General features: G+C 45.0%; 1 protein-coding gene across 2 annotated transcripts in view; it reads right to left on the reverse strand.

Annotated features, from left to right (window-relative positions):
- The window catches only part of Trpc3 (transient receptor potential cation channel subfamily C member 3), a 46,892-nt gene extending 23,880 nt beyond the window's left edge, over positions 1 to 23,012 (reverse strand). For both annotated transcript variants that reach the window (XM_042692978.1, XM_042692977.1), the window contains exons 1-5: positions 22,245 to 23,012; positions 12,141 to 12,329; positions 8,391 to 8,555; positions 3,355 to 3,571; positions 582 to 815 (exon numbers count right to left, since the gene is read on the reverse strand). In XM_042692978.1, the coding sequence (XP_042548912.1) occupies positions 582 to 815; positions 3,355 to 3,571; positions 8,391 to 8,555; positions 12,141 to 12,329; positions 22,245 to 23,012 (1,573 nt within the window). The remainder of the gene's footprint in view (positions 1 to 581; positions 816 to 3,354; positions 3,572 to 8,390; positions 8,556 to 12,140; positions 12,330 to 22,244) is intronic.
- Positions 23,013 to 24,403: the final 1,391 nt, after the last annotated feature.

The following is a 24,403-nucleotide window of genomic DNA, read 5'->3' on the forward strand; positions in this document are numbered from 1 at the left end:
CCTCAGCTCTTCAGCTCAAGGCTAGCGCTCTACCACTTGAGCCACAGCACCACTTCCGGCTTTTTTCTTTTTGCTTATGTGGTGCTGCGGAATCGAACCCAGGGCCTCATGCATGCAAGGCAAGCGCTCTACCATTGAGCCACCTTCCCAGCCCCTTCTTTTTTCCTTTTCTGTCTTGTTTGTTTTTCTGTCTTTGGGAGGGTAAGGGGAGAGCACAGAAATGGAGGGGCAGAGGGTGAACAAATGCAGCAGTGGTGCTCACTAGATACGGTGTGGAAAATGAATTATACCGTTTATGGGAGGGAATGGAAGGGAAAAATTGGGAGAGAGCAAGAAAAGGAGGGGGTGACACTGTCTAAAAAGAAATGTACTCATGACCTGACTCATGTAACTGTCACCTTTATAATAACAATACAACATTAAAAAATGAGAATAGTATATATAGGTTTCAATAAGAGGAGCAATTCAACTATCTTGTGGGGGTTGTAGCTGGGTAAGGGGAACTCATGTGTTCTTCATTGGTATGTCCTTCCCAAACACCCTCCTGGAAATATCAGAGGCCCCCACGGCAAGCGACTTACCATAGGTGAAATACTGAATTTCTGGTGGGAGCGTGACCTCACTGAGATCACTCTCCTGGATGTAACTGTCCACGTACTGCTGGGCTTTCGTGGCCTGAAGGAAAGCGAGGAATCTGGCAGTGAATGCGGCAATGAAGATAGACAGCATCCCAAAGTCTAGAACATTCCACAGCTGCAGGATGTATTCCCTTGGGCCTTCTAGCCACAGCTCCTTGCACTCAGACCACATCATTCCTGTCCCAGGACATACAGGGGTACGGGTTTAGCCACGAGAGCTTAGCCATTATTTTATTTGCTTATTTATTTATTACTATGCTGATGCTGGGAGTTGAACCCGAAGTCTTCGGCTCTTGTTTAGGTTTAGTGTTCAGGGCTGGACCTCTATTACTTGAGCCACACCTCCACTTCTGGCCTTTTGCTGGTTACATGGAGATAGAGTCTCATGGACCTTCACATCTCAGCCTCTGCTGTAGCTAGGATTATAGGCATGAGCCACAGTGCCTGGTGAGAAGCTGTTATTTTTGTCTCCATTGGCCATATCTTATACAGAAAACAGTGGACCTAGAACCATGTAGCACCGGCTGACCTGGCACTGTTAGCCAGGCACTAACAGAATCACATGGAAGAGGTCTCTACTCAGAATCATTCTCCCCACATAAGAAATACAGAACCACTAGGCTACATGGATGACACTGGAGAGAAGGGAAGTTAAGGAAGGTTCTTAAGCCCAAGGATTTTCTTCATAAGTTTTTCAGGGATAGGGGAGAACGCGCATCATTACAAAATTTAAAAAAAATGGTTTTTGCCAGGCATGGGTGGCAGTGGCTCAGACTTATAATCTTAGCTTAGCTATTCAAGAGGTTGCCGTCTGAGGAGGTTGCCAGCCTGGAAGGAAAATCCTCAAGACTCTTATTTCCAGTTAAGCGGGAAAAGGCCCGAAGTGGAGGTGTGACTCAAGTTGTAGAGTGCTAGCCCTGAGTTTAAAAGTTAAAGAAGAATACATTCAAGTTCTGAGTTCAAGCCCTACTACTGGCATGTGCATGCGCGCACGTGCGCACACACACACACACACACACACACACACGTTTTATTATCAAACCATAGTGACATGAACAGAAATAATCCTTTAAAGTGAAGAAATCAATTCATTTCACTACAAAAAGCCTAAGAAAATTAGGTTTTTAGCAAGAACAGTTTCCCAGTCATCGAAGCTCACTTCATCTTTCCCCTCCAGCTACAGGCTGAATGGGTGAAAGACATCATTTGAAAAAGACAAAAATCTTCCAGTAGAAAGCTCTACTTCAAGCCAGGGGCTGGTGGCTCACGCCTGTAATCCTAGCTACACAGGATGCTGAGATCTGAGGATCACAGTTCAAAGTCAGCCTGGGCAGGAAAGTCCATGAGACTCTTATCTCCAATAAACCACTAGAAAACCAGAAGTGGTGTTGTGGCTCAAGCGGTAGAGCACTTACCTTGAGCTGAAGAGCTCAGGGACAGTGCCCAAGTCCCACGACCGACCAAAAAAAAAAAAAAGCCCTACTTCAGAGGAACTGAAAGCAATGTCATCAGGGGAGAAGAGGACAAAAATATCACAACAATGTTCTGAGTATATGAGAGGGAAAAAAATGCAGAATTTTTATATAAGTCTTCAGTTTATGACAACTGGTTAATCTTACAGGTATTTCAAATAAATGAATTGATCATCCCAGGGAATCATAGATGAAAACTTATACCTTGTTTAATCATGGAAGCTAGCTTACTGAAAAACGGTATGTTATCATCAGGCTCATGTGAATACATTTTTACTTAGTATAAAGTATCTTTTAGCATTATGTAGCTCCCAAGTTGTTCAATGATTTTGCTATCGAACTTTTCTCACACTGGTGATTGTTTTCACTATGTAAGAAAAAAGAAATAACACTTTTAGTAGAAAATGACAGCCAGAAATAGTAGCTCATGCTTGTAATCCCAGCAACACATGAGGCAAAGAGCAGGGGGATCCAGAGGTTTGTGATCAGTGGGGACAAAAAAAGAAAATCAATAAAAGCTGGGGACAGTGCATGGGCCTGTCATCTCAGCTACAAGGCGGGAAACAGGATAAGTGAGGTCCAGGCTGGGACATAAAAGTGAGTATTCGTCTTAAAAATAATCAGAGTAGGCTGGGAAGGTGGCTCAGTGGTAGAGCGCTTGCGTTGCATGCATGAGGCCCTGGGTTTGATTCCTCAGCACCACATAAGCAGAAAAAGCCAGAAGTGGCGCTGTGGCTGAAGTGGTACAGCACTAGCCTTGAGCTGAAGAGCTGAGGGATAGATCCCAGGCCCAGAGTTCAGGCCTCATGACTGGCAAAAAAAAAAAAATCAGAGCAAGCTGGGCACTGATGGCTCATACCTGTAATCCTAGCTACTCAGGAGCTGAGATCTGAGGATCACGGTTCAAAGCCAGTCTGGGCAGGAAAGGGGTGAGACTCTTATCTCCAATTAACCATAAGAAAACCCTAAGAGACTTTGTGGCTGAAAGTACCTTGAACCAAAGAGCTCAGGGACAGCACTCAGTGCCAGAGTTCAAGCCTCACGACCAACCAAAAAAATCAGAGCAAAGAGATGTGGAGGCATGGCTCAAGCAGTAGAGCACCTGCCTATTAAGTACAAGGCCCTGAGTTCAAACCTCAGTACTGCCAAAAAAGAAAAGAAAAGAGAGAAAATGGCAATCATGAATGTAGCGTTGTTGTTGTTTTTCTTGGTAGAAATCAGAGTACTTAAAATAGAAGGCTTACCCAGAACCCAGACCATGATGAGCATCTCGGTCCATGTGAACTGGGTGGTTTTCACCCTGAAGATCTGCCTGGGGAAATCGATGACGGTGACATTGGGTGGTGTGGCAATGCCCTCGAACCTGTCAGAGGCGTTAAATACGAGGAGCCCCAGGAAGATGATGAAGGAGGCAGCATGGGCCACAAACTTCATGAAAGGGGCCCGTAGGATTTTCCCTAGCTGGGGAGGAGGGAGAGGGGAAAGGGTGAGGAGGTGGAGGGGGAGGGGAAGAGGGAGGACAGGAAGGAGGAGAAGGAGGGAAGGGGGAAGGGAGGAGGGGGAGGAGGAGAAGGGAAGAGAACTTGCTTTAGAAAATCAAGTTCCAGCTGACCGCTGGTGGCTCATGCCTGTAATCCCAGCTACTCAAGAAGCTGAGATCTGAGGATTGTGGTTCTAAGCCAGCCTAGGCAGGAAAGTCTGTGAGACTCTTATCTCCAATAAACCACCAGAAAACTGAAAGTGGTGCTGTGGCTCAAGTGGTAGAGTGCTGGCCTTGAGCTACAGAGCTCAGGGACAGCGTCCAGGCCCAGACAGACAGACAGACAGACAGACAGACAGACAGACAGACAGACAGACAGACAGACACACACACACACACACACACACACACACACAGAAAATTGAGTTCCCACTTCTGACAATCAACATGTAGGAACAAGGACATGGGTCCCTTTTGTACAGTCCACCCTGTTTCTGCAGAGCTATACATTGTGAAAACAGCTCTTTTTTAAAAAGGACCTCCTTCCTCCCAGATTCAATTCAATCAAACATAATTTAATATGTCTTCAAAATTCACTGTAAACACACCCAGTGTGACTTAGGAAATACTGTGCAGTCAAGTGCTTGTCTGGCAGTTATGGGCTGGTTCTGCCTCCTTTTTTTTTTAATGCAGATTTTGGGGCTTGAACTCAGGGCCTTAGTACTACCCCTGAACTTCTTTGCTCAAGGCTAGCAATCTACCATTTGAGTCACAGCTCTACTTCTAGCTTTGTGGTGGTTAACTGGAGATAGGAGGCTCATGGGCTTTCCTGCCCAGACTGGCTTTGAACCATGATCCTTAGATCTCAGCATCTTGAGTAGCTAGGATTATAGGCATGGGCTATGATACTCAGCTGTCCTACTCTTATTTTTATATGAAAGACTATGTAAATTCCAAGTTCTTAGGGCTTGGGGAAAAAACCTTGAAATTTGGTCTGTGTAATTCCTTCATGCTTTATAATTGAGAATGTTGTTATGAGTTATTATGTTATTATGACTCATCTAGGGCACTAAAAACATTCTGAAGAGTGAAACAAGTGGCAGGCACTTGTGGTTCCTGCCTGTAATCCTAGCTACTTAAGAGGCTGAGATCTAAGGATAGAGGTTCAAAGCCAGCCCAGGCAGGAAAGGCCATGAGACCCTTATCTCCAATGAACCACCAAAAAGCCAGAAGTGGAGATGTGGTCAAGTGGCACAGCATGAGCCTTGAGCAAAAATGTTCAGAGATAGCTCCTGGGCCCTGAGTTCAAGCCTCAGTACCAGCACATCCCCACACACATACAAAGTAAACCTTTATTACAATAAGACTAAATGTTAGCTCTCATTTCTAAACATGAAAATTTAATCATTGTATCTTGTATACTTAATAAGATAGAAAAATAATAGAATTAAGATCAATATTCCATTGGTTATTTGTACTTGTACTCTAAAAACAGGGAGATACAGAATAACTAAAACTTTTAAGTAGACTAACTTCATTAAAAGTCAGGTGAGTTTGGAAAATCATGCTATAGTACAAAAGCACATCTAAAAGCCAATGTGTAATTATTTTGAGGTCACTTCTTAAAGTCTCCTGGGATATACTGTCCCATATGTCTGGAGTTTAGCCCTCATATGGAGGGAAAAATAGTTCCATGTTCTAGCAAAAGTGAAAAACAGTCAGATGTTCACACCTATTATCCTAGCTACTTAGGAGGCTGAGATCATAGTTTGAAGCCAGCCTGGGCAGGGAAGTCTGGGAGACTCTTATCTCCAATTAACCAACAAAAATCCAGGACTAGACTTGTACCTTAAGTGATAGATCACCAGCATTGAGAGAAAAGGCTTAGGGACCAGTGCTGTGATCCTGAGTTCAAGCTCTACTATCATGCACACACACAGACACACGCAGACACACAGACACACACATACACACACACACTCACACAGAAATACATTCAGGCTTACATTCCAAAGATCTTAACTTCAAATAAATATGTAGACTCTTAATTTGATATCAGCCAAAGAACAAAGACTGCCAAGTATTTCTGGCATTGAACACGGACACACATGGACATGTTTTCCTTAGTAAAAAGAGAAACATTTACTCTGCCTTAACCCAGCTGAGAACAGGAAACTATTGGGGGGCTTATTCCTAGCACAAGTAATTCTTTTTGGTTAGTCTCAGGCCTTGAACTCAAAACCTGGGAGCTGTCACTGAGCTTTTTTGCTCAAGGCTAGCATTCTACTAGTTTGAGCAATAGTGCCACTTCCAGTTTTCTGGTGATTAACTGGAGATGAGTCTCAAAAGACTTTCCTGCCCAGGCTGGCAGTGAACCATGATCCTCAGATCTCAGCCTCCTGAGTAGTTAGGATTACAGGCATGAGCTACCAGTGCCCAGCTTCTAGCACATGTAAGTTTTTGATAATGGCCAAGTCTGTTTGGTCCAAAGGTTGATCTCTCTCTTCTATCTCTCTCTTCTCTCTCTCTCTGTATTGAGGCTTGACCTCAGGGACTAACACTTTCATTCTTTTTTGCTCAAGGCTAGCACTCTACCACTTGAGCTACTGATTCACTTCTGGCTTTTTTTTTGTAGTTTATTGGAGATAAGAGACTCACAGACTTCCCTGCCCGGGCTGGCTTTGAACTGCAATCCTCAGATCTCAGCCTCCTGAGTAGTGAGGATTATAGGCATGAGCCACTGGCACCCAGCTTCACTGCTCTTTTAAAAGTAAAGAAAAAAAAAACACCAGGTACTTATTTCAAACTTGATGTAATGTTTAACTGATTGAGCCGCCTTAAGAGACCAACTCTTGGAAAGATGAACTTTCCAATTCATTTTCTCCAGAAATTAATTATGTGAGTGGATTATGATTTTTGCCCTATGGCTATGCTCTCTCCTAATATTTATATGTTTTAGTCTTTAGTGTTTATGGATTTGAAGGATCACAAAGTACTTTTCCATAATACATAACAAAAGAACATAGTCATCTCACTTGCCCAAAATCGGTCAATTTTCTGCCTTCCAGAGCACTGAGCAAGTGGTCGCTGAGTTGAGAAGGATGGGTGGTCCCCAACACACATGGGCTGCCCAGGGGGGCAGACCCCTGTTGAGCCCAGGGGGCTGACAGATTTCCAGGGACATTCATAAGTAGCCTTGACTTGTTTTGCCAGAGCTGTCTCCGATTTAAACAAAACCAGATATTGAAATATAAAAACAGGATTAAAGGATATCAAAACAGCTCATTCTCTCTAGCAGTGTCCTTTATTAACAGTACAGAGTTGGCCTGACCTGTTTTCCTTGATTTGTGCTGGTCCCAGGGCTTGAAATTAGGGCCTGGGTGCTGTCCCTGAGCTTTTGTGTGCAAGGCTAGTGCTCTACCACTTTGAGCAACAGCGCCATTTCTAGCTTTTTGTTGGTTAATAGGAGATAAGAGTCCCATGGACTTTCCTGCCCAGGCTGACTTTGAATCATGATCCTCAGATCTCAGCTTCCTGAGAAGCTAGGATTATAGACCCGAGCCACCAACACCCCTATGTAGGGATTTTTTTTAAACACAATCAAATTTTCTTTATATGGGTAAGTTGAGAGAAGAACGGCAAGTAAACAAAATGACTAAAGCAAAAGGAAGCAATGTAAAAAAATCATTGAAGATACCACCTAAATTCTGTATATATATATATATATATATATATATATATATATATATATATATACACATATATACATATACATATACACACACAGAGTATTCACACACAGAATATATGCACACACCTATGCAAGTACTTGATTCTGTGTGTGTGTGTGTATGTGTGTGTGCCATTACTGGACATGAACTGATAACCTAGAGCTCTCACTTGGCTGTTTTGCTCAAGGACAACATTCTACCACTTGAGCCACACTTCCACCTCCAGGTGTTTGCTGGTTAGTTGGAGATAAGAGTCTTTCAGATTTGTCTACCTCTGCTGGCCTCAAACCTCCATCCTCAGACTGATCTCAGGCTTCTGAGCAGCTAGGATTATAGGTATGATCCATTAGCATCAGGCATTGTATATTTTAGAATCTTCTGGAAGAACAGAGGCCTAGAGGAACCTGCCACATATGTATGTGAAGACCTGGACATAGCATCCTTCTCAGTGTCCTTTAAGACACTGAATTCAGCCCAGATCCCAGGCGCTACTGCAGTCTAGCTGTGTATTTTTCTTTTCTCAGAGCGGATTGGCCCAGTTGATGTTTGGCTGGTTAAGCTATCAACAGACAAATGCTACTTTTCACTCAAGCTGCTTTTCTTCTTTTCCATCTACCATGGGGTTTTATCTGAAAAGTCTAAGTATTAGTCAGGTGCTGGTGGCTCATAGTAGCTACTCAGGAGCTGAGATCTGAGGGTCTCGGTTCCATGCCAGCCTGGGCAGGAAAGCTCAGGAGTCTCATCTCCAATTAACCACCCAAAAGCTGGAAGAGGAGCTATGGCTCAAGTGGTTGAACACTAGTCTTGAGCAAAATGCTCAGGGCCAGTGCCCAGGTTCTGAGTTCAAGCCCTGGGACCAGCAACAAACAAAAAAACCCAGAAGCCTTAATAGTCTATTCTAGTTATTCAAAATTCTTTCTCATCACTTCTCTGAGTGGATCCAGTTATTCAAAAGCAGAATCTGTGTCCTTGAGTGAATGAACATGCAAGCTTGAAGCTTTTGTTCTTTTCCCTTCTAAAGATACAGGCTCCACCAACCACAAAGGAAACAGGGGTAGGCAGCCAGTACCCTGCTGCATGGTGCAATCCAGTAACCCATGGCGAGGAATGGCAGGCCCAGGGCCACCACCAGCACCACCAGACACTTGATGGCTATGGTCTGCTCACGAAGGCCTGAGAGGTTCTCGTACCAGATCGTCAAAAGCTGCTGCTGGCAGTTGGGGTGCGCTACAAACTGTTGGGGGTGGGGGAGAGAGAGAGAGAGAGAGGGATGATCAGTCACATTTCTACTGTTGACAGTTCAGCTCCTGAATGCCTTCGCATCCAAAAGATATTAATCATACATATTTTTCCAGAGCCCAATTCTGGTGAAGCCTCCTTTGCCTCCCTTCTATTCTTCAAAATTGCTTCATAACTATTAAAGGGCTCAAGCTGCAGGGTAAAAATTCCAAACAAGAGGAAGCGCATCTGTGCAGCAGCTGTCTCTGCTAATAGGACACTTTCAAAGCCATGATAAAAAGCAAGTGACAAGTGACATCCATTCTCTCAGGTGCCAAACAGAAGAGACACAAATCGCAAGACCTGCACGTGTCTGCCCAGACAGCGTTCTAAAAAGGCCTTACCATCAATCGTCTTCCAAATTGTCCTTTCCCTCCCAACCCTAGCAAAACCTCAACTAGCAAGAGCACTCTCAGTGGAGAAAAGTAGGGTCAGTGTAGTGACCTTGTAACTTGAAAAGTTGTTTGCCTTTGCTCTTTACTGAAAACATTTTGAGTTCATTGTCCTGTTATATAGAGATCAGTCATTAGTGCCTGACCACAATATGGTACTATCTGTAAAAGTTGTGTTCTGGTGGAGTGTGTGTGTGTGTGTGTGTGTGTGTGTGTGTGTGTGTGTGTGTGTGTGTGTGTGTGTGTGTGTGTGTGTGTGTGTGTGTGTGTGTGTGTGTGTGTGTGTGTGTGTGTGTGTGTGTGTGTTCAGAAAGGGGAAAAGGAAAGACTCTCCATCCTTACTTGGTACTGGGGGAAAACACAGGCTTAGGAACCAGAGGCATGTGGGAGAGCTGGTTTGGAAGAGATTTAAGTCAGTTCATTTCATTTTTTTCTTCAATAAAATGGGGGAAGGGGAAGAAAGCCAGGCACTTATAATCCTAGCTGTTCAGGAAGCTAAGATCTGAGGATCCAGGTTTGAAGGTAGCCAGGGCAGGCAGGAAAGAACTCAGAGCATCCTTCCTGTTGGAGCTGGAACTGGCTGTCTGCAGCTTTATTTGCTCTGAAGAAATGTTCTATATGCTTTTTTATGTTCATTTAATGAATTTATTTTTTGTTTAGGTGGGACAGAGGACTCAAACCCAGGGTCTCATGCATGCTAGACAAGCAGTCTACCACTAAGCCACGCTCCTATCCCTGAAGAATTATTCTGTTTAGGCCCTACACACTCCCTTACTAGACCAGTTCTGGACCTGGTTCTAAGTGAAGTTTCTACAAGTACAGTTTATATAAGCTTTTTCTCCACTGCTCCTTATTCTGTGAGCTTTTTTAAAAAGTAAGGTTTTATTATCTTTAAGTAGTTCTACAAAGAAGTTAACATTCAACAGATCAGTTTGTAAGTACAGTACATTTATTTTGTCTGTGTGCCAGTCCTAGGGCTTCAACTTAGGGCCTGGGCGCTGGCCCTGAGCTTCTGAACTCAAGGCTAGCAGTCTATCACTTGAGTCACAGCTCCACTTCTGGCTTTTTTGGTGGTTAACTAGAGTTAAGAGTCTCAGAGATTGGCCTTGAACCCTGATCCTCAGATCTCAGCCTCCTGCATGGCTAGGATTACAGGTGTATGCCATCAGCACCCAGCCTCTGTGTGATTCTTGACACTCTGTTAAATTCTTGCTTTAATGAGTACTGGTCTGACACTATGATCTGGAAATGATACGGGAACATAAAGCTTGTCTTTGATGAATTTGCTTCATTCATTATGAATCCTTATGTAGTTCATTATGAATTCCACATTTTGCATTTTCATAATGTGGGAATGTTACTACAATTGTTCATTACATATTAGTTTATTAATGTACAGTGCTAATCACATGCATTATATCAAATCATCTTCAAATGGCTGAATAGTTGTATTATTACTGCCCTCATTTCACTAACCAACAGACCAAGGCTCAGAGGCCCAGTGACCTGTCCATCACTCAGGAAAACAGTGGCAATAGCAGGACTCCAACCCTGATAGACAGGCTGTAGTGTCTGTCTTCTCCACGGCCCAGAGCAAGAAGGGCAAGAGACTTAGCTATTCACTGACCAGCTCATGACGCCAGATCCATTTGCAGTTAGAGCTTATTTTGTCTCCATTCATCAGCTCATTTTCAAGTTCAAAAGAAAAAACAAACCACCCTCTCAGTTATATAACATGCATAAAAGTTTCAATCTCTGGATAACTAAGATTTTTTAATGCACTAAAATATTTCTACCATAATTATTGAATTATTGAAGAGTAATCTGAAGAGAAAAAACTTCACAGTTGGAGACCTGAGCTTGAACCAAAACAAAAAGGAAATAACCAACCTCTGGAGGAGGGCTCAGTGGCTCAGGTGGTAGAGTGTCAGTCAATGAACGAAAATGTCAGATAACTGAGTTCAAGCTCTTGTCTCACAGAAGAATAAAAAAGAAACAAAGAAAAAACTAACTAAAAATTTCAGTTTTGGCCCTTTCAGGACCAGTTTTATGACTATTTGACCTGAGAAACGCTGAATTGAAACTCCTTTGCACAACTGTTTAAAGGTAATAATAATTTTTAAAAAGAATCAACATGAGAACACCATAGCACCTTATTAAATGTATACAAGTAGCACATGTAGTTGTTAATTACACTACAATGAATGATTTCTTTTCTTTTTTTTTTTTTGCCATTTGTGGGACTGATTGCCTAGATGCTGTCCCTGACTTTTTCTACTGAAGGTTAGCACTCTATAACTCTGAGCCACAGTTTTCTGGCTATTAATTCGAGATGAGAGACTCACTGACTTTCTTGCCCTGGCTGGCTTCTAACTGTGATCCTCAGATTTCAGCTTCCTGAGTAGCTAGGATTACAGGCATGAACTGCCAGCACCCAGCTCCATTGCATACCTTTAATTCATTTAAGTCCCACAAAAACTCTGCCTTGATAAAGATATTATCAGGATTAATATTCTATTAGGAGATATTATGTTCCTTTGATATATGGAAACTAAAATTTACAGAAGATTCAGGACCGGTGCAAGGTCCCTTCTGGGTAATTATGTGGAAAGAATCAGACCTGACATATTTAACTTTCAACTTCAGATTCTAATTGTTTTTAGGAAGGAAAAAAACTTATCAGGGGTGTGTGTACACATGCACACAAGGCCTGCCTGCCTGCCTACCTGCACTCTACCACCTGAGCCACAATTGTTTTTTTGGGGGGTAGATAAGAATCTCATGGGCTTTTCTGCCTTGGCTGCCTTCCAATGCCAATCTGCTCAGCCTCTTCCTGAGTAGCCAGGATTTCATGTATGATCCACCAGTGCCTGGCTCTGATCCGTTTTTTCTTTTTTCCTTTTTTTTTTTTTTTGTTGTTGGTTGTGGGGCCTGAATTCTGGGCTTGGGCTCTGTCCCTCAGCTCTTCAACTGAAAGCTAGTGCTCTACCACTTGAGCCACAACACCACTTCTGGCTTTTATGTGGTGCTGAGGAATCAAACCCAGGGCCTCATGCATGCAAGGCAAGCACTGTACCACTGAGTCACCTTCCCAGCCCTCTGATCCGTTTTTAAGTATCCCAGACTAGGGAACTGATGGGTCACCTTACCTTTTTGACTTCATATTTAATGGCGAGTTTGACTCGACTCAGTGAAGCTTTGTGTCTGTGCACATCCAGGGGCTCGGTAGATTCTAGATCACCATTGAGAATGGCTTCTACCTCTTCCGAGTCCCTGCAAAGGTCCAGCACGCCTACTACAAAGTCTTTACATTGCATGGACAGCTTCCTGTAGTCATTCTAAAAAAAAAAAAACAAGAGGGGTTGTGGTTAGTGTAAAGAGTTTCCCCTAATCCAACAGGAAAGCTGTGTTTAGAGGGGATGCGGCATAAAAGATGTCCCTTCTTCTGGGAAGGCATCTGTAGCCTCAACCAGCAAGGCTGGTTGAGTTAGACAGGCTAGAGGTGACCCCTACTTCCTCACCCTACCCTCACCCAGGGGTTCTCTTCTACAACCTTCCCCATGCTGAGAGACAGTTTTGGAAATGGTAAGCCCATATTGCTTGTACATGGAATCTGAAAACAGCTGAACACAGAAATGAAGACTAGATTGAAGGTGAGAGAAGGAATGGAGAGACATTAGTCAATAAAGTTTTGGCCCACACCTGTAATTCTAGCTATTCAAAGGCTGAGATACGATCATCAAAGGTCAAAGCCAGACTTTGAAGGAAAGTACACGAGACTCTTCTCCAATTAACCGGTGGAGCTGTGGCTCAAGTGGTAGAGTGAAAGCCTTGTGAAGCCCTGAGTTCAAGCCCCAGTGTCAGCACACATACACACATAAGCACAAAAGTTTTCAAATCTGCTGTTAAAGGCATTGACCAAAGTTACAACAATATATTATATATTTTAAAAATATTAGGATTTTGTAGGTGCTGGTAGCTCATACCTGTGATCCTAGCTACTCAGGAGGCTGCAATCTGAGGATCAAGGTTTGAAGCCAGAGCAGGCAGAAAAGTTTGTGAGACTCTTATCTCCAATTAACCTTCAAAAAGCCCAGAAGTGGAGATGTGACTCAAGTTATAGAGTATCAACCTTGAGCTAAAAAGCCAAGAGAGCTTCACGTGCATGCATGCATACACACACACATACACACACACACATGCTAGGACATTTCAAATATCACATCACACACACACACACACACACACACACACATGCACGCAGAAAAGTGAAGTGACAAATGTGTTAATTCACTTCATTTAATCATTCCCAATTCATACATATATCCAAATATTGCATGGTATCATGTAAATACAATTATTATTGGTCAATTAAAATTTTTAACTAGATTTGCAACTCAGTGGTAAAAATTTTCCCAGTGTATGCAAGGGTCTGACTCCAATTCTCAGCACTACAAAAATAAAATAAATAAAAATTGAAAGTAGCTAGTCTAGCACCAGGACTCCTGAGTCCTGATCAACTCAGCAGTCTGAGATCTGATGATTGTAGTTCAAAAGCAGTCTAGGCAAGAAAGTCCATGAGATTCTTAATCACCAAAGAAGCTGGAAATGGAGCTCAAGTGGCTCAAGTGGTAGAGTATCAGCCTTGAGCAAAAGTAGCTTAGGGACAAAATCCCAGGCCCTGGGTTCAAGCCCTAGAACTGGCACAAAAATTAAAATATGCCCCCCAAAAAAGAGTGGTATACATTCAGGTTTTTGGTATATTATGTGATGTTGGTTAATCAGTTTTAGCTCTTTTGTACAAATAGAAAATAATTCATTCTACAGCTAAAATAGGACATGTTTATAATGGAAATTCTCCTACAATAACACTTTAACAGGGAAGATGGAGTATCTGTGAAAATAACATGCCCAGTGACCATTCCCTTGACATAGCTTCTGAATGGCCAGGGCTCAGAATCAACGGCACCTGTGTAGGTCAGATCATGCACATTCTCGGTTCTTTCCCTAAATATCCTGACAGAAAAATTGTAGGAAGAAGATGAAAAGTGGAATGGGAAGGACGGGTGAGAAGGTTGAAAGGGGTGAGATTGATCAAGAGGCACTGTGTTCATAAATTCATTTCATGAATGGCAACTACTTTATAAAACGACTTAAAGATAATCTGTGGGGATTTGGAGATTCTGACAGAAATTAGTATTTGAGATTTTATAAATGGTTTTATAAAAAGTGCAAAGAAGTAGATAGGTTCTCATTTATATAAAAAGTTGTGAGGTTCCCCTCCCCCTGGTTTGTCTTAAGTTTTTTTTTTTTTTAAATCAGTACAGAAATGTCTGATTATGTGTAATGGAATTCTCAAAGGTTACAGAATATCAATACCTAAGAGAAAAATTTCCAGGCCACTGGAACTAACACCTTGCTAAAAATAATCATCTGTGAATCTTTAATTCCATCTGCATATTTATAGAGTGCCATGGATGGTTGGACAGCATTCCCTATTACTTCCAGAATGGAACTGATTTCAACACCATTGGTTCCAGCTAAGGTTCCAATGGGCATTTCTTGGGAAAGGGCCTTTCTTTTGAAAACCCTGCATTTATGAATTTCACTAAAATTCTATCCCTTAAGACAGCCAGGTGGCTGGGTGATGGTGGCTCACGCCTGTAATACTAGCTACTTAGGAGGTTGAGATCTGAGGATGATGGTTCAAAGCCAGGTTGGGCAAGAAAATCTGTGAGACCCTTATCTCCAATTAACCAGCAAAAATAATCAATCAAGAGATTAATTAAATCAACTGGAGATGTGGCTCAAGTGGTAGAGTGCTAGCCTTTGAGTAAAAAGGCTCAGGAACAGTGTCCAGGTCCTGAGTCCAAGTCCCGGGGTTGCCACACACACAGACGTACACACAGACTGACTCTCTCTCTCTCTCTCTCTCTCTCACACACACACACACACACACACACACACACACACAAGTCAGCCAAGTAATTTGTTTAATTTGGCATACTTGAGGAAAATAGAATGCCTCATTTTTAACATGTCTGGATACTGTGTCTAACTAACCAAGTAAGACAGCACAGAAGAATATCTGGACTTCCACAAATCATATTGTAAAAGCTAAGAAGAACATAGAATTCCAATGATCTTCTCTTAAATGATTAATCTGATTTTGTGGGCAAAACCAAATCACCAACTCAAATAAACACAAAGAAGGAGAGTGACTGTTTACAAGGCTGCACAGACTAGAATACTTTCCATTTCAGATATCAGAAATTCAGATAAAGAACCATTACAGTTAATCCTTTTTCCCTCATAAGGGCACAGATATGATGAATAAAATTTCAATCTCTGGTCTCCATTCAAGTTGGTACATGCAACTGATAAAAATTAATAAAATGTTCAGGCTCTGGTTTCTGTGCAGTGTCAGTTAAATGTCCATCTGCCTTCCCTTCCTGAAAGACTAATGAAATATTTTGTTATAACTTACAGAAATATTAAATCCATGTCCATATAGCATACAGAAATATTAAATCATGTCCATCCCTTTGATGCAGCCTTTCAGAAGAAATTTCCTTGTTTTACTCTCCAATTCAGACTGTTTTCTAATAGGACAGCCATTTCTCTATTGATCAGAAAAAAAAAGCCAGGTACCAGAGGCTTTAGCCTGTCATTTTAGCTACTCAGGAGGCTGAGATCTGAGGATCAAGGTTTGAAGCCAGCTCTGGCAGGAAAGTTCATGATACTCTTAACTCCAATTAAACAGGAAAAAGCTGGAAGTAGAGGTGTGACTCAAATGGTACAGTGCCTGCCTTGAGCAAAAAGCAAAAGGATAGTACCCAGATTCTGAGTTTAAGCCGCAGTACTGTCGCGTGTGCGTGTGCACACGCACGCACACACGCACATACGTACACACACACACAAACACAATACATTCTATGATTTGAAGAGAACTTAGTTCTCACAGTAACATCTAAATAATGACTCAGTGCCTTTAAAAATCATCGTTTGGTAAATGGTCCAGTTTTAAAGAAAAGCTGTGCAATTTTTCACAATGAAAGATCACTTGAGAAACAAACAACCAAACAAATAAAAGAGTATCCTGCAAGTTACCAGGATAAGGCTCTGATTCCATAACAATTTTTTTTTTTTTTTGGGTCCGGTAGTGGGGCCTGAACTCTGGGCCTGGGTGCTGTCCCTCAGCTCTTCAGCTCAAGGCTAGCACTCTACCACTTGAGCCACAGCACCACTTCCAGCTTTTTTCTTTTTGCTTATGTGGTGCTGAGGAATCGAACCCAGGGCCTCAGGCATGCAAGGCAAGCACTCTACCACTGAGCCACCTTCCCAGCCCCCTCCATAACAATTTAGACAGATCTTGCTGGAAGATGTTTATTGCGCAAGTGCTGGAGATAACAGTGATTTATTTTTTAACTTTTTTGTTTTTGGCTCAATGCTGGGGCTCTACTACCCAAGCCATTGCTCCACATCCAGCTTGGTTGATTAATTGGACATAAAAATTGCAGTATTTTCTACACAGGCTGATTTCAGACCTTGATCCTCAGATCTCAGCCTCCTGACTAGCTAGGATTACAGGTGTGAGCCACCAGTGTCTGACAGGTGTAAAATTTTAGACATAATGCCTAGGATGAGTGGGACTTTGGCTACAGCCTCTTGCTTTCCTACTTGTAAATTGAGAGGTGTGTATAACCAGAGATCAGTATATTCCTACTCTCTCTCTATATATACATATATAGATAGATCTTTCTCTCTTTATTTATATATATCAGATCTCTATATAATATAGATAGATATAGATAGCTAAATATAGACCAAGATCTCTCGCTGTATGTATGTATGTGTGTATGTATGTGTGTGTATATATATATATATATATATATATATATATATATATATATATATATACCTTTTTTTTCCCTTACTGCTCTAAGTGACAGACGTTGAAACTGCTTTTCTACTTTAAGGAGAGGAAAACCGAGGCACAGAGAAGACAGATGGCCTGATATTTGTTTGCTTTGTTACAAAAAAATGTGCATCCTGCTCTCAGTCAGAATTAGCAAGTTTCAATTTGTGTTCTCCCAGCTTAATAAATGATGGCTTTGCCATCAGGGACATGCACACTATTAAAGCCAGAGTCCATCCTGTCCAATATTCTGTAGCCCAGAACAGCTTCATCCAGCATCTGCACATCAAAAGACTTCTTTAATAACCTGTCACTAGGCTGCCCTCCATTAATTTATCTAAATATATACAGTAGAATGTTTGACCTCTAGGAATAATGACTTTCATGTGCTTTCAGCTCTATGCCCAAGGTATTTCTGGGGGAATTTTGAATACTTCTCAGTGGTTTAGATGCTTCTCTGAAATAATCTGAGCTGTGAGATATGACGTATCGCAGGCCATCGATAAAACAAAATAGGTACTGTTGTCTGAAAAGGGGAAAACCCCACCATCTCTTTTTCACTAGAGAGTGTATTATCTATTCTTTTTTCTTTCAAAGCTGGTACTTTGAGCTTAAAGTCCCTATGGAGAAAGAAGAAAGCGAACACCCTGGAGCAGGAAAATTAGGTTACGTGCTTTCCTCAGAAATGAGTCTCATTTGCACTGCCTTTGCTAAGCTCAAGCATCTCTGAGTCAGCACTCTGAAAGCACCATAGTTTCAGTCTGTTGAAAGCCCTGACAGATAGGTGTGAGGAAAGATGAAGGAGGTGAGTGTTAGGCAGACAAGAAGAACCAGCACAGGTGAGAATGGGGAAAGAAAAGAAAAGGTACATCCAGCCAGGGGAGGGAGACACCCCCACCTCCATTTAGGGACTCAAACTTCTGAAGTGCTTTTGAGATCTGGGCGGATAGAGGATTGCGTGACTAAATGGCTTCCCACACAATCCAGAGATAGGGACTTCCAGGTTGATACGCCTTTTGCATACCCTCAAGATATTTGGCAGCTTCATGACTGTCCTCTAGAACTCAGTTGTGTCTTCTCTTTTTCACTGCTTGTGATACTTTCCTACCTTGGAAAGGTTAGCAGAGGTCCCTCTTCGAATCAGAAGGAAGGAGATTCTGAGCATGACTAATCTGGATTTAGCCAGCTTCAGGGGAAAACTATGAATAACAAATTCTCTCTCCATCACTTCACTGAGATGACTTCTATGAGCAAAATTGCAAACATCAGACATCACCATCTTTAGTGAATTATTGAAACATAATCTTCAAAAATATTCCCTTTTATAGAATTTCTTAAGCAGAGTTTCAATATATACAGAGCAAGATACGTAAAAACAAAGTTTCTGTGACATTTGAAAGAAATGCCAAATAAAATTAGAATTATGTTTTTATTACTGTGTCAGAAATAAAGAAGTGATATTTAGAGGCATTTTGCCTAAATATTTTTTTATCTTCTCTAACCCACTGGAAGTTCTCTCTTAAAGAAAATTTGTCTTGAAGTCCAAAGAAATATTTCTTTTTGAATAGCACATAATACATATCTTTAAAGGGTTCTGGATATAGAAAGTGTTATTTATTTTCTTCTTTGGATTTCCCTCTACATTTCCTCCCAAAATTGTACTATATGTAAGCTTGGCTTCCGTATCATAAAAAAAAAAAAAAACAATTTTGAAGGCTTTGCATGATCATTAGAGCTCTATACCGGGAGGACTCTGAGTGGGTTGGTATATGTCTTAGATATTAGGTGTGAATTCAAAAAGGAAAGAAAGGGGTTTTCCCATCATGTCCTTACAACTCCAGGGTAAAGATGATCTTCCTTAGCATGAGCTGTATTTCTAGTTATATTTGATGGGTTCTCACTTAACTATGAAAAATGATTAAGATGTCAAAGACAGAATGGATCATTTTTCTCTGATGGATATCAAAACACTGACAGGAGTCACCCTTCTGGAAAAGAATTCAAGGACTTGAATCCAGCACCTGTAATTATCTTAGGTGGGAAATGGGAGGTAACAACAGCCAATATCTTTGGACCAGAGCTACAAATAAAAATTTTATTCTGCCCTAGATAGGTCCAATAGCTAGATTCATTCACAATGCCTAGATGATGCAGCAACTTGGTAAAATAAATAAATAAAAATAGTCTATCATTAATGTACAATTTTCATAAAAGTGACTGGAGAGGATGTACAGGAAAATGTTCACTCATTAAATTAAAATAAAATCCATTAAAGCAAAGTCCTGTAGCTGTTCTTGTGTTTCTAGGTTGACCTTACATCTATGGCTTGGCACTCTGAATGTAATGTACATTGTAGAATTCTTTTCTTTTTTTGGTCTGAATCCTGGGCTTGAACTTGGACCTAATGCTTCCACTCATTGGCTAGTACTCTTCCAACTGAGCCATGTCTCTGACCTCTCATTTGTAGAATTCAAGGAGAGACATTGTGACATTAGTGAAAGAATTCTAATAGTATTTTATACTAGTCTTTTGCTTTTTTATTCTAAAGGACTACCACTGCTTGAACCTTTGAATAGGAGTTTTCAATGTTATATGGGGAGACTGGGTAGGGGAGGGTGCTCCAAGCATGGAGCTGATATTACAGCAGTCCAGAAACAGTGCACCCTCTCGGGGAAATAAAAACAAAACTAATCTCAGTTCTTTTTTTTTTTTTTTGGTCGGTCGTGGGGCTTGAACTCTGGGCTTGGGCACTATCCCTCAGCTCTTCAGCTCAAGGTGAGCGCTCTACCGCTTGAGCCACAGCACCACTTCCCTAATATCACCTCTGTGTTGGGTGTTACCCTAAAACTATAAATCTTGTCAGGAGCCAGTGGCTCACACCTGTAACTTAGGAGGCTGAGATCTGAGGATCGTGGTTTGAGGCCAGCTCAAGCAGGAAAGTTGGAGAGATGTCTCCAATTAACCACCAAAAAGCCCGGTTAAAGCTGTGGTTCAAGTGGTAACCCTGAGTGAAAAAAACAAAGGAACAGTGACCAAGACCTGAGTTCAAGCCGCAGTACTGGGACAATCCCCTTATTCTCCCCCATTCCCTCCAAAAAGCCCCCACAACAAAACACCTGTAAGTCAGGAGGAAGAATTTGGAAGGGTAGTTCACACTAAATCCCTCTAATTAACAGAAAAGGAAGTCTTGCCTTTCCTTAAATGTTCCACTCAAAACACAGAACACCACCAGAATAACAGCCCTGGGATCCAGCATGCACACATCCTCGAGAATTTATCTCGGGCTGTCTTTAAGAGGATCCCAAGTCACCATATCAGCACCGAATGCTGTTTCTCAATCCTGGGGATTCAAAATCCATGGACAAAACTAAGTTTGGGCCAACTAGGGGAAGGAAGGATCCTAGCAGCAGCGGGGGAAGCAGGGCGAGGGAGAGGGCACAGAGCCGCAGGTGGCATCAGGCAGAGCCGCAGGGGTGCAGGGCGCAGATCAGCAAGGGGGCATTGGGCAGAGCCGCAGGGGCGCAGATCAGCAAGGGGGCATCGGGCAGAGCCGCAGGGGTGCAGGGCGCAGATCAGCAAGGGGGCATCGGGCAGAGCCGCAGGGGTGCAGGGGTGCAGATCAGCAAGGGGGCATCGGGCAGAGCCGCAGGGGTGCAGGACGCAGATCAGCAAGGGGGCATTGGGCAGAGCCGCAGGGGTGCAGGGCGCAGATCAGCAAGGGGGCATTGGGCAAAGCCGCAGGGGTGCAGGACGCAGATCAGCAAGGGGGCATTGGGCAGAGCCGCAGGGGTGCAGGGCGCAGATCAGCAAGGGGGCATTGGGCAGAGCCGCAGGGGTACAGGACGCAGATCAGCAAGGGGGCATTGGGCAGAGCCGCAGGGGTGCAGGGCGCAGATCAGCAAGGGGGCATCAGGCAGAGCGGCAGGGGTGCAGGGCGCAGATCAGCAAGGGGGCATCGGGCAGAGCCCCAGGGGCGCAGATTAGCAAGGGGGCATTGGGCAGAGCCGCAGGGGTGCAGATCAGCAAGGGGGCATCGGGCAGAGCCGCAGGGGTGCAGGGCGCAGATCAGCAAGGGGGCATTGGGCAGAGCCGCAGGGGTGCAGGGCGCAGATCAGCAGGGGGGCATCGGGCAGAGCCCCAGGGGTGCAGGACGCAGATCAGCAAGGGGGCATCGGGCAGAGCCCCAGGGGCGCAGATTAGCAAGGGGGCATTGGGCAGAGCCGCAGGGGTGCAGATCAGCAAGGGGGCATCGGGCAGAGCCCCAGGGGCGCAGATCAGCAAGGGGGCATCGGGCAGAGCCCCAGGGGCGCAGATTAGCAAGGGGGCATTGGGCAGAGCCGCAGGGGTGCAGGGGTGCAGATCAGCAAGGGGGCATTGGGCAGAGCCCCAGGGGTGCAGGACGCAGATCAGCAAGGGGGCATTGGGCAGAGCCGCAGGGGTGCAGGACGCAGATCAGCAAGGGGGCATTGGGCAGAGCCGCAGGGGTGCAGGGCGCAGATCAGCAAGGGGGCATTGGGCAGAGCCGCAGGGGTGCAGGGCGCAGATCAGCAAGGGGGCATTGGGCAGAGCCGCAGGGGTGCAGGGCGCAGATCAGCAGGGGGGTATCGGGCAGAGCCCCAGGGGTGCAGGACGCAGATCAGCAAGGGGGCATCGGGCAGAGCCCCAGGGGCGCAGATTAGCAAGGGGGCATTGGGCAGAGCCGCAGAGGTGCAGATCAGCAAGGGGGCATCGGGCAGAGCCCCAGGGGCGCAGATCAGCAAGGGGGCATCGGGCAGAGCCCCAGGGGCGCAGATTAGCAAGGGGGCATTGGGCAGAGCCGCAGGGGTGCAGGGGTGCAGATCAGCAAGGGGGCATTGGGCAGAGCCCCAGGGGTGCAGGACGCAGATCAGCAAGGGGGCATTGGGCAGAGCCGCAGGGGTGCAGGACGCAGATCAGCAAGGGGGCATTGGGCAGAGCCGCAGGGGTGCAGGGCGCAGATCAGCAAGGGGGCATTGGGCAGAGCCGCAGGGGTGCAGGGCGCAGATCAGCAAGGGGGCATTGGGCAGAGCCCCAGGGGTGCAGGACGCAGATCAGCAAGGGGGCATTGGGCAGAGCCCCAGGGGTGCAGGACGCAGATCAGCAAGGGGGCATCGGGCAGAGCCCCAGGGGCGCAGATCAGCAAGGGGGCATTGGGCAGAGCCGCAGGGGTGCAGGGCGCAGATCAGCAAGGGGGCATTGGGCAGAGCCCCAGGGGTGCAGGACGCAGATCAGCAAGGGGGCATTGGGCAGAGCCCCAGGGGCGCAGATCAGCAAGGGGGCATTGGGCAGAGCCGCGGCGGGGCCGCGCAGCGCTCACCTTAAACTCCTTCTCTATGTTGGCCAGCTTGGCCAGCTCATTGCTGAGCTCCAGGGCGGTGAGCACGGGGTCCTCGCTGGACAGGGACAGGTAGGCCGGGCTGGCCAGCCCCTTGTAGGCGTTGATCCGGGAGCGCGAGTGGCTGAAGGAGTCGTGCCGCTGCTTCTCGGCGCACTCGGCGCACTTGCAGAAGTAGTCGTGCGGCCGCTCGATGCGCGCGCCCTTGAGCAGCAGCATGTGCACCACCTCGTACTTCTGGCAGTGCGCCGCCAGGATGATGGGCGTGATGTCGGGCGAGAAGCGCGTGCCGTCCTCGTCGTACGCGTAGAAGTCGTCGTCCTGCAGCTCCTGCTCGCAGGGGCTGAGCGTCAGGCGCCCGCTGGCGGCGAAGGCCGGGTGGCTGAGGATAGCCTCCACGATGCGCACGTAGCCCTTGCTGATGGCCAGCAGCAGCGCGTCGCCGATGCGCGCCAGGTTCTCCTTCTTGAGCAGCAGCTCCGTCACCTCCAGGTGCTCGTTGCCCACGGCCAGCTGCAGCGCGTTCTGCCCCATGTAGTCCACGCAGTTCACGTTCAGCGTCCGCGATTCCTCCAGCATCTTGCGCACCACGGGGATGTTGCCGTACTCCGCGGCGTCGAGGAAGCGCTCCTCCTCCGCCGTGAGGCTGGTGCCCCGGTCGTTGAACATGAACGCGGGGCCCCGCACCGCCTGGCGCCGGCCCTTCTCCCGCATCACCGTCGTGCGCCTCAGGGATGGACTGCCCTCCATGGACCTGGTCGGTAGCGAGGATACAAAAATAAACCAACTGTAGGAGGAAGGGTGCGGTGGGGTTGGGTTGGATGGCTTCCGTCCGCCGATCTGAGACCGGTTTCTGGAGAGCGCTGAGCCCGGACGGTGGCGGGGGATGAGGACCGTCAGGGCGGTCGTTAAGGGCTCAGCCCAAATGGATCCTGTGGCTAAGCTTGGACTGCAGGCCCTCCAGCGGGGAGCCGGCAGTTCCCACACAATACGGCATTCCGATGGACTAATAAAACACATTTCCACACACCTACCCCTCCCTAGGCACCCAGGTGAGGCTGTGCTACTACTGCTCGTGGAGATAGTGTGACTCCTGTCTTAAAAGTCTTGGAAATGTCATTCTTTCTGATGGAGGCATAGAATTCCATTGTGTATATATACCACATCTTCTTGATCCATTCATCTACTGAGGGGCATCTGGGTTGGTTCCATATCTTATGCCTCCATCAGAAAGAATGACATTGCCCCATTTGTTAGGAAATGGAAAGGCTTGGAAAAAATTATATTAAGTGAAGTAAGCCAGGCCCAAAGAAACATAGGTCCCATGGTTTCCCTTATTTGCAATATCTAGTATAGGTATGAGTCAAGCGGAAAAAGTCAGAGAATGTGATGTTAGGAAAACGAACCCTTAAATATGTATTTTAATGTTTTTGTTTCTTTCATGCATGTGTTTCTAACGCATTTATAAGATTATTTCTTTGTTGCTTTGTATGTCCCTCCCCCACAGTGTAACCCCCGCTTTCACTATATTTGAAGTCAGTATAACATGTGGAGGAGACAGGGACAAACAAGTCGTTTAAGGATTCAGGTGGACCTGTTGCAACAATGAGAAGTACAAAATGTCATGTCAAAACCAGCTTTACAATGTCGGTGGGGGGGGGGAGGGGGGGGTATGATTGGGTGGGGGGGGAGGGGGGAGGGTGGGAAGGGAGGTGAAGGGTAAACAAAGGAGGAGGCTGCAATGCTTGGTAAGAAATGTATGCATTATCCTGACCATGTAATTGTAACCCCTCTGTACAGTATGTTCTCAATTAAAATAAAATAAAATTTAAAAAAAAAAAAAAGTCTTGGAAATAGAGGCTAGTGGGTACTTGCAAGCAAGCACCAAGCTTGAATGCCAAAGGAAGTTATTTATTGGTTTCAAGAATTAGGACAGGACAATCTTCTCAAGTCATTTGTACACTTTGGGCAGATGAACCTCTCATTCTCTGTCTCCACACCCCCCCCCCCCCCCCCCCCCCCGTCTTTTTTCCTTCTTTATCTATTTGCCTGCCTGCCCGTCTCTCTCTGTCTCTGTTTCTCTCTGTGTCCCCCCCCCCCACAAACACACCACCCCTGTATTTAGGCTAAGTATTATCTTG

This window comes from Dipodomys spectabilis, unplaced genomic scaffold (assembly GCF_019054845.1).
Source record: "Dipodomys spectabilis isolate Male_0828 unplaced genomic scaffold, ASM1905484v1 ptg000162l, whole genome shotgun sequence".
NCBI lineage: Eukaryota > Metazoa > Chordata > Mammalia > Rodentia > Heteromyidae > Dipodomys > Dipodomys spectabilis.